The sequence below is a fragment of the Desmodus rotundus genome, chromosome 11, assembly GCF_022682495.2.
Source record: "Desmodus rotundus isolate HL8 chromosome 11, HLdesRot8A.1, whole genome shotgun sequence".
NCBI lineage: Eukaryota > Metazoa > Chordata > Mammalia > Chiroptera > Phyllostomidae > Desmodus > Desmodus rotundus.
This window is the reverse complement of record NC_071397.1, coordinates 90,936,007-90,946,842: the sequence shown is the minus strand read 5'-3', so window position 1 is coordinate 90,946,842 and position 10,836 is coordinate 90,936,007. Positions and strand designations below refer to the sequence as shown.

At 42.5% G+C, this 10,836-nt stretch overlaps 1 protein-coding gene across 1 annotated transcript in view; it reads right to left on the bottom strand.

The window, feature by feature from the left end:
• Nucleotides 1-452: 452 nt before the first annotated feature.
• The window catches only part of UST (uronyl 2-sulfotransferase), a 281,093-nt gene continuing 270,709 nt past the window's right edge, over nt 453-10,836 (bottom strand). The window contains exon 9 of the mRNA XM_045188889.3: nt 453-656. Coding sequence (XP_045044824.1) covers nt 644-656 — 13 coding nt within the window. The 3' untranslated portion in view covers nt 453-643. The remainder of the gene's footprint in view (nt 657-10,836) is intronic.

The window sequence follows — 10,836 nt, the reverse complement described above, 5'->3', positions numbered from 1 at the left end:
ATTCACTGACACAGCCTGTTTGGTTCAAGTTTGATGATAAACGTTAACTAGGACTCCTAGGGACCTCTCAGTGAAAGGTCATTTCTCCTGTAGGTTGAAACCTCTTATCTCTTTAAGATTTCCATTTTCCTTCCTGGATTCTCCATGTATCTAATTTTCTGAATCACTAGAATGGGCAAGTCAGTTAATATTTTCTGAAACTATTTTTATTCCATTTTATGCACAATATTTTCCTTTATACGATGAAGCCTGACTAGATATTTCTTCCATGTCAAGTGTTCTAAGGATTTTTACCCACAGGATGAAACTGGGCCGTCATCAGGTTGACAGCTCCCTCCCACTGGAATGAGGCACTGAAAGTCGGGCACAGGCTGAGAAGTCTGCGGCTTGATCAGCAGCCTTCCCCAGGCTGCCTTCACATTCCAGCGTGTTAATCGGCCGTGGGGCAGAGCCGCCGGCGACTCCTCTCTTCTTTTGAATGTTGTGACCCACAGACTTGGGGCAGCTGCGAACCGTCCACTCCCTGAGCCTCGGAGCCAGGTCTTCAAACGCAGCTCCAGCTCCGCCTGCACCATCCCAGCTTTGGGCCTCTGGGGAGTCTCTGAGCTTGAAGTCCTTTAATTTCCTTTATGGATGTAGTAAATCATTCCACACACCTTGGAGCAGAGGAAAAGCCTGATTTACTAAAGCTACCTGCTTGGTTCTTTCAGAGTAAGATTCCCATACTGAACGATTTTTTTCTCTTCAATTTTTTCTTTTTATGTTTTGTAAAGGGTTAGGTAAAATACCCATGAAGCACCTCTTAAATTATCTAAGTGAAAATAAGAAACAGAGGGTGTTTCACCTTGACAAGCTTAAAAGACTTTTATAGTTGAGAAATGGAGCTTCCCATTTCTGAGGGAAATGACCATCTGTGATGGACACCTAAAAATATGATAAATCAGAGACTGGATTTGAATGAATGGAGGCATCGAGGACACAGAGCAAGCAGGTGGAGAGATGCTGGCTGTACCTGGAAGGCACTATTCAAGGGGCAGCTTGGGCTTTTTCATGCTCCTGGGCTCCCCCAGGCTAACGCAGAGTGCAGACACCAGGGAGCTTCCGTTGCGTCCACAGTGCCAGTGCCGCTTGCAAGGACGTCCCAGTGGAGCACTCCGATGAGTAGGAAAACAAAGACTAAGGTGAAAAGGTGTGCCTTGGAACAGAGAAACGACTTCTGAAAAAAGGTAGAACTAGGCTGCACAAAGGGAAAAGGAACATTTGCCACTATCAAGTAAGTTTAGCCTGAGCACAATCCATAGCGGCTCTGAAGGGCATAATCCACTCAAGGTTTATACCATGTACCACGGTTAGGAGACGTGAATGATAGTTGGCTATTTTGTGTAATTTACGTAGGTGAACTTGAGAATTTTTCCCTTTTGGTTTTGAGTTATTTGAATGATCTTGCCCTGAAGACACCGCTGCAAGCTCTGACTGTGACCAGGAGCCCTACTAAGTCAGCTAGTGAAAGAGCTTTAGTTTTGCTAAACTGTTTTGGTCAGTTCTATCCATGCCTCTGCAGTTCGCCATCAATATCCAAAACGCAGTCCTCAGAGCTTCTATTCTCTCTCCTAAGGGAGCTGAGCTCAGATGCTGAGCACCAGTGTGGCTCAGCCAAACTATGGGTCTGGCTTAGACATCAGGGATTCGAATTCATGCATTTGCGAGTTACAGTGTAACACGTGTTAGAACCTTCACGTCACTTGCGAATAGCTGAAAGTAAAATATTAAATATGCAGCAGCTATGAGTCTCCTGTTATTTAGGGGAAGTGCTTTGAAAACTTGAATGCCATAACTCTTGGTCACAGGCCACTTCGAGAATCTGGTATAAAGATGGAGCGCTTCCCAGGCAGAAGACATACTAATATGCTCATACCTATAAGATTTTTGCATTTAAATTCAAGAAATTCACAGGTCTTCTGATGTGTCATAGGTCTGCTGATCTAAAGGGACTTATAAATATAAAATGTAATTAATTAAGAGTATTCTTTTTACATTTAAGTGCACATCAGAGTGTAGAATTGTATATTTAATGTGATCTTAGTGATACAGTATGTTTAGAAAAAACTGGGAGGATATGCACTAAAATGTAAATATTTGGGTGATGAGACTGCAGCTGATTTTTATTTCCTGAATTTGGTTATATTATTCCCATTTGAAAATGCTTTCACTAAAGTAGCTGTTTCTTTTGATTGACTATAGAAATACTGGGCAGAACTTTAAAAAGCAAATCTCAAAGGACACTTTAGTGGACCCTCCTTAGGGTAGCAGTTCCATTCACAATGTTCACCAGTCTCTGGGATCATGCCATCTATACCATGAGAACCTTCCTCCTGGCCTTCTGATTGGTTCAGGAGTGGGGGCCTGACAGTTAAACCAATCAGTGTCTTTCCCCAAGATTTTTCTGAACCGTAGCAAGGAGCCAGTTCCCCTGTGGCGACAGAAGCTGTGATGAGGTCTGGGAGCTTTGGGGGATGGGCATGGAGTGCAGGGCGAGTGTCACATTTCCTGCTGATGTGTAATCAGAGAGAGAGACACCAGAAAATTTCTGGTTCCCATTGCCCTTGTGCCCAGCTGCACCCTAGTCCTTCCTGCATCTTCATATTTCAATTCTTCCTTTGATTTTATACCTTTCACCCTTCCAACAAATTTCCTTTTTGTCTGAACAAGTTAGAGTTGGGTTTCTGACACTTGAAACCAACAAGTCCACACAATTACAAAAGTCTGTTTCTAAGTACTCAAGAATAAAACTTGACCCCAGTTGTGAAACAAATGAAATCAATATTTCTTGACACAGAAAGTAGCTGGCTGTTGGTGTCGGGCTCTGCACAGGACAGAGGGAATTTAAAAAGTAGAGACAAATCAGGATTATTGGTTCAGATCTTTAGATTGTTCTGTCATTTAGAAGGCGGAACTTGTCTTCTTGGCTCTATGTAGAGACAGGCAATAATGGAATTATTCAAAACTGATTATGACCATACAAATGACAAGTCTCTTCTCTCATCTACCAGTGTGATGTTTGGGATAATAAACTTACAAATGAACGAAAGATAAACACATTTTCCAACTCAATGAGCTAGAAAATAATCTCTGCAATTGTCTGGCAATCTGAAAATATCTGAGCTCTGCTAGAGAGAAAATTTCAGCAAACTGGTAGTGATGGTCTATATGAATGATCGCTTTCCATGTGATAGCCAATTCTATTTCGACAAGTGTTTAACTATAATGAAAGTTGTTAGAAATTTTAGGACATGGCTCAGTTATTCTAGGAAGATTTGACATAGTGAAATTTTAGAACAACCTTTTTAATTAAAACATAACTCATGCAAGCAAGAAGCTCTAACTTCAAATCCAATCCTATTTGTATCCCTACTGAAAGTGTGGAAAATTATATTTTCCATCGGCAAACGTGTGCTTTTATTAAGTATGGAAATGGCCTGCCCGGGATAGTGTGGTAAGCAGGCCACGATGCAGACAGTTCCACCTTTGGGGGCTGGTTAGAGCGGCACAGCCAAAGGGAAGGGTTTTGAGTTTACATCCAGATTGACTGTAAGATAATGAGACTAACTTAAAAAAATTTTTTAAAATCAACATACGGTAACCTACATACTCTAATTCAAGTAAAAGCTATGTTTATCTTTCTTGGAGGTGGAGAGACGTTACCACAGTAGTTTAGACTGAGACTTTGTCATTTGAGCTCATATATATTCCTGATGTCTTTGGATGGTTCCATATTTGGGATTTGATGTTCTAGTTATGAAATCAGCACTTTCTGCAGGGTTTTCAAACTAGTGAGCATCTCAGCATTTATTTTTATCATGGGTTTTGATATGAATTACTAAATTTCTTTGCAGAAACATACCCATTTCATTCCTACGAGCAGAGTGGGAGTGAGTGTTTCACCATACTCTCTGATCCTCCCTGACATTAACACACTTAAACGTGTTTGTCACTAAGGGTCAACAGTGGTATCGCATTGCTTCAATTCAGATTTCTTTGTTATGAATCCGGATGAACTTTTTTTCACGTGTCTTAGTTTTGTGCAGAGGGAGGCTCTGAGAACTAACATGTCCTTTACATATTCCTTACTCCTTTTGTTGACTAGGTAAGTTCTTTACATAGCAATTTCCATCTTTTACCTGCCATTTCTGCCAGAAATATTTTCCCCCATGTGTTAACTTTTTAGTATTGATTTGTTTTGTTTGAAATCTCAGAGACTCTTAACACTTTTTCTTTGTGATTTCGCTCATTGTGCTTATGTCTAAAGTTCTTCCCTCTCCCCAAACCAGATTTTTCTATGGCTTGTGCCCATTTGCACAATATAACACAAATCCTGTCAAGTCACTGGAGTGTGGAGGCATATTTAGGGTAATAAAGTAAAATCATTTTCATTTTCAATAGTGTCTTTTACGCTATTTTTTAAAAGATGAAAAGAGGGTAAAATAGAAGGGTAGATATCCATAGTCCCCAAGATCCCAGAATGTTGGCTGCATCTGAGTCTCTGTGCAGAGGGGAAGCCAGAGGAGACTTGCCTCCCCCTACCCAGTGCTTCTGGGTTTCAGGTTTGTGTTCTGGCCACAGTCAGGAAAATAGCCAGAGGCCTGGATTTGCTAACAACAGCTTCAGTGCAAGTTACAACTGAAACACAGATCTCTCCTATCTCGCCTGACCATCACAAAATAAGTGCCTGGAAATCCAGGGGTGAAATGAAGAGGAGTCTTTTTGGGAAGGGAGGTATGGGATGGGGAGGAAACTGGGAAGCCTGGTTCCTGGCATTTTTCCTGCTGCTGCCACCTCCCTCTTCCTCACTCTTACACTCTGCCCCCAAGACCTGGACACTAATTTACAAGGAATGGGAAAAGGAGACATTTTTGGATTTCTACTCAACCAAGTTTATGTTTTTTTTTTTAATTAATTAATTTATTGTTGTTCAAGTACAGTTGTCTCCATTTTCCCACCACCAAGTTTATGTTTTAATCTAGCACACTGCTATTTTCCCTTTATTTCCTTGAAAGTGAGGTTTGCACTACAAGTGACAGGTAGAACGTAGTGAAGATCGAACCAGGTAAAATATAGGTCTTAGTCTGTAGAATCTCCACATAAAAGGTTTGTGTCTGGAATTAGAGCTTCAAAAATGCCCCCAATGAAGAGCCACCATTTCTATTATACTTAATCAAACTTTTAGGCAAAGAGTTCAGATGCTGCAAACGCTCATGGGGGAGCCCTACAGTTATTATGGGATAAGCATATGTAGTGAGTGATGAAAAATACAGATTATTTTCTATAACTCTAGAGTCATAATTTAGATGAAGGAGTGCTAAACAAGGAATCAGATGGTTCTAGAATCAATCAGTTCAGCTACGATGTGACCTCGTGTAAATCTGTTTCCTCTTTGGGCCTCAGCTTCCTAATCCATGTGCCTGTCTACACACAGGCTTGATATAACATATATGAAAGCATTTTAAAACATGATATGGAACTATGCAAATGTGAGCATAGTATGTTCAACTGAAATGAAATATTGCCTCTGACTTCCAAACTATCCAATCAAATACAAATGCAAAATACCCCTTGCATTTTTAATTTAAGAATTCTAAAATATTTATTTAAAACATTAATTTTAGCATATCTCTATTTCAATGCCTAGTATTACATATAAAACCCTCTTTGGAGATGAATATCAAGACTGAATATTGGTCAGGGTTGAGCTTGTCAATTCTAAAGAAAATTTATAATTAATAAAACCTTTTACTTTTAAATCACCTTAGTGAAAGGGAGCCTCTAGATGTATAGGTTAATGATTATCAGCATGAGAATGGTGAATAATGTCTGATTACTATTTTTCTTGGGTTATATGATTGGCCAGTTTGTTTGAGGCTGGTGCTCACCAGTCTGGGGTCAAAGATTTGTTTTTACACCAATACAAAAGAACCTAGGCATCCCAATGTTCATAGCAGCACAATTTACAATAGCCAAGTGCTGGAAGCAACCTAAGTGCCCATCAGCAAATGAATGGATCAAAAAACTATGGTGCATTTACACAATGGAATCCTATGCAGCAGAGAGAAAGAAGGAGCTCCTACCCTTTGCGACAGCATGGATGGAACTGGAGAGCATTATGCTAAGTGAAATAAGCCAGGCAGTGAGGGACAAATACCTTATGATCTCACCTTTAACTGGAACCTAATCAACGAAAGAAAAAAGCAAACAAAATATAACCAGAGACATTGAAATTAAGAACAATCTAACATAGCCAGAGGGGAGGGGGGAGGAGACAGTGGGGAGAAGGGTTGTCAGGAACTACTATAAAAGACACATGGACAAAACCAAAGGGGAGGGTGGAAGCAAGGAAGGGAGGTGGGTTTGGCTGGGGTGGGGTGGGGGAGTGGTGGGGAGAAAATGCAGACAACTGTAATTGAACAACAATAAAGTAAGTTATAAAAAAAAAAAGACAAAACCAGAAGTCGAGGGGAAAAAAAGATTTGTTTTTAGGTCAGTTAGTTCTGCTGTGTTCTCCACCTTAATTGGTCTGAAGCAGTCTAAGATGGGTGGTTTTCTAACCCATGGTCTTTGCTAGAAAAATTAAACAGGTGGGTCATCTATTGATGGTGCCTTAGTGCCCTGATATCTGAACGTGCTTACCTGGAAGGCAAGTAATGATTAGTATAAAAGAAAAGAAATTGCTGGGCCTGGAAAGAAAAGACTTGTTTTGAGGATAGAAAAATCAAAATAAAAAACTTTGTGTATTTTGTGTCCAATAAATTAGAACTGGGTTTCCCAACATTTTTATATCATGGCACATCTAGAAAATGGTTAGGGTTGTATAGAACTGTGGTGCTGACTTGAAGGAATTTGGGACCCAGTCCCAGCTGCTGGTGGCCACATAGAGGGCTGAGGGCTTCAACGCAGCTCCCACTGGGAGCCCTGCCTCTGAAGATGATGAAAGAGAGGAGGGGCGAGCAAGCACGCTGGGCTCAGCGCATCTGCACATCCCGAACTGAACGCCTCTGCCCACTGAGTCAGCTTTCTCACCCCATCGCCTCATCGATATCACTTGCATCTCAATCTCAGCTGGAAATACTAGAGTTAATACTGTGCTTTCCCTTAGCTCCTTTTGGTCCATTCAACTCAACAAATATTTCCTGAGCACCTTTGGGCAGGATGCTATTTTCTAGCGATTAAAATCAGCCATGGCAGTCACGGTGCCACCTTCAGGTTCTAGCTTCTGCCCCGCTTCTACTCCAGTCCCATGGCCAGCACAGCAGCCCACGCCCCAGGTGCACACAGGGACAACTAGCAGAGTGCTGGCTATCTTTCTCACCCATTACATAGTCTGAGGCAGACTTCATTCAGATATTCCCCATCCTTCGCACACCACCCAATGGCCCAGCCCACCTAAGAGGTAATAAGGCAGGGAGCCCAGTGAAGCCTGCCCACCTGCTAATTAATTTAGAAAAAGAAAAATCATTTCCTTACGTTCCTCTCTCATTCTGAGATGTCTAAGGGAGCCTCATTGCCTTTAGAGTAAAATTAAAATTACTTTCAAAATCTGTGGCAGGCAGACTCAGTCTTACCTTGAATTTTCAAATATGCCTCCTTGCTTTGCCACTTACTAGGCTACTGTGGGCTCCTTACTTAAGTGTATGGGGCCTTTATTTCCTGTTATACAAACAGGGTGCAATATCTTTATTGCAAATCTGTTGAAAGAGCAGAGTGATCTTCTTTTTGCTTTATATCTGCCCGCTAGTTTCTGCAAATTGCACTGTCCCTGGAGTGGGACACACCCCACAGGAAACCTCCTTGTTCAAGTCGTCACTGAGCAATCACCTTCTCCATATTTAGCCCCAAGGCGTGCTGGTAAATTCCTGTATGTTAAAAAAATGGAACTGAGAGTTATCGGAATCTTTTCTAGTTTGGACTGCCCTGATAACAGGCAGTCCTCGGCGGCTTCCAACCTCCTTGTTTGTTTCACGTCCTCACTTTCCACTCGCCTTCACCACTGCCGCGGCGGTATCGCTTGAGGGGGTTCTCATGGCCGTCAAGCCACCACACGAGTCCCCTCCTGATTATCGAGTCAGAATTTCAATCATGTCGTCATTATACAATACACTCAGGAGAGATGAGCTAGTAAAGACCGATTGTAATAATACCGTAGTAATTTCAAAATAATAACAACAAAACTAAAGCGGGTCCCACAACCTGGGAAAGGTAACAGTTTACTGATCAATTGCCGGCTTGTGGGTTGTGTTTTAAGTACGCGGACCATGACTTTCTTCTGGGCCACACTGCTGTAAAGCATTGTAGGAAAACAAGCAGGTCTGGGAGAGAAATTAGGTTGGAAAAGACCTTGGGATATTGTGAGTAAATTGTTATGGATACAGCTCCCCCTAGTGTACTGAACAACACAGGTACCTCAGTGAGCAAAAGCCGAGCTCAACTCAAGAGCTGAGCATCCCCATCTCCAACCACCAATCTTACCTGAACAACCTGGGATCTCTACGGGGCCACTGTATATCTCCTACGGCCTAGCCAACCACAGGTCAGGGAGGAAAAGGGGCAGATGTCCTTTATCCAATTTGATTGGAGCACCGGTTGTCATGGAAGTAGTGAATTCATTACACGTACCCAAATAATATTAACATGCACAAAGACTTTTTCTAAAATGAATTTCTCATGAGGTAGGAGAATGTGATTAGGAAGAATAAGCCAAACTGAAAGGTGATTCCTTGTGAAATCACCTTTACTAAAAATGTTATTAGCCTCATCTTGTGCTTATCAAAATGTTAACCATCTGCAAATATATTTTTCTCAAGCAGGATACATGGACCATTTGGAAGACTAAAAATGGAACCATGGCAGAAGGCAAGTAATGCTAATGGAAAAAATGACTGATATTAAAGCAGCGTTTCCCAACGCGTGATGTCCGGAACACTCACTCCCCGGGGTGTTAATGGGTCTTAGCAAGGGTTTCATGGCAAGTAGTTTTTGAGAAATTTGGGGTTCAACAAAGATAAACTGATTTGTTAACTACACTACTCCCCCAGTTTTTAGTATGAGCTTACAGTACCACAGTACTATGTGACGCTAGACTTGGAACTGCAGCATTTCCCACATTTAACACAATCATGCTTTTCCTTGTCCATCTTGTACACCTGGTTTGTGAACTATCCTTTGGAAATATGCAGTGGACTAGAATTCCATTCACTTTTTTTTAAAAAAGGGTTTTACTTATTCATTTTTTGAGGGAAGGAAAGGGAGGGAGAAAGAGAGGGAGAGAAACATCGATGTGTGAGAGAAACATCAATTGGTTGCCGGCTGGGGATGAACCCACAGCCCAGGCATGTGCCCTGATCGGGGATCCAACCAGGGACCTTTCGATTTGTGAGATGACGCCCAACCCACTGAGCCACACCGGTTGGGGAGAATTTCATTCACTTTCAATCAAAGATGGAGAACAAACAGAAAAGTGTGCCAGAGGAGGAAAGAAAATAGTAGGTGTGTTACCAGCAGCAAGGAGGGTGGCTGTAAGGAAGTTTGTGGTGAGTGTCATATCTCTCTTAGGAAAAATGTTAGTAACGCCACATGTTCAAGTATCAATCCCCGGTTCTCCTACAGTGGGGTCCGAAGGAGCGGCCGTGCTGAATCACGGCATCACTAGCGCTCAGAATCACGGCCAGAATCATTGTCCTGCAGCGTCACAGCAGTGACGGTGCCTCTGAGAATGAGAAGCAGGGCTCCGAAAGACAGAGTTTTTTGTCTTTTATTAAGACTTGTCCTGAGCACAACCTGCAGTAAATTACACGGGTGTTTAGGCTTCTTGTTATTAACGGGATCACAGATGCACAGGGCATGTTGAAGAAGGCAGGGGAAGCCTGTGCTTAGTAGAAGCTGTGAGGTAGAGATGGATTCTGTAACACACGGCCAGGTTGACTCCTCCCACAGAGAGTGTAAGAGAAAAGCGGAAATCCGCGGAGTGGCTAGTCTAGGGTAAGGGCCCAGGACGATAAAACTCCTCCTGTGCAGCACAGCGTACCTATTCCTATCGCCTCCATTCTCATTTAGGGAGTGCGGCTGGGCACAATACACGCAGATGTGAGGGACTGGTGACATCCACGGACCTGGATTTACGCATAATTCTGTTCTCTCTTGCTAGGGACACAGCATTTTCTGGAACAACGTCTTTTTCAGCCCTAGAACTGTGGCTGTTGGTCTCTTAGTATACAGGGGTGGAGGGTGGGACAAGTTTCATCCCAGAAGTGGCTCTTGGTTCTCAGTGAATGTCCTTATTTTCTTTCTAATGTTTTCCAGCTGGGTTGACTTCAAGCCTGGGGAGGTCAAATGATTTACTGGAGCACCCAGTGAAATAGACCAGCTGGGACTTGAACTTGAGGACTTTGCTGGTGCATGGTCAACCTCTCTGCTTCCTGGTTTAGTCACCTCTCTGTTTGTTCCACGCAGCCGGCAAGCTGTGTCTGGCGCAGCCTGCCCCGGCTCAGGCCTGGAGTAAGAAGTGTGTTACCGGTCAGCCCAAAAGTTCTGGCAGTGCAGTGTAAGGCAGATTGCTCCATGCCTGCTCCAAGCGTACAGTGTGTGGCGAAAGCCAGAATGAAGATAGCTACACTCACATGCCAAGATTCCAAAAGGAAAAACTTAGCTCACATTTTTCCCTTGCATGGTGATTTTTCTTCCCCTCCTTTCCCCCCTTCTCTTTTTTCTTTCTTTTTCTTCTTCTTCTTCTTTTTTTTTTTTTTAAAGGGAATCCCCATGTTTACACTTTGAAATCCAAAATGCACAAGT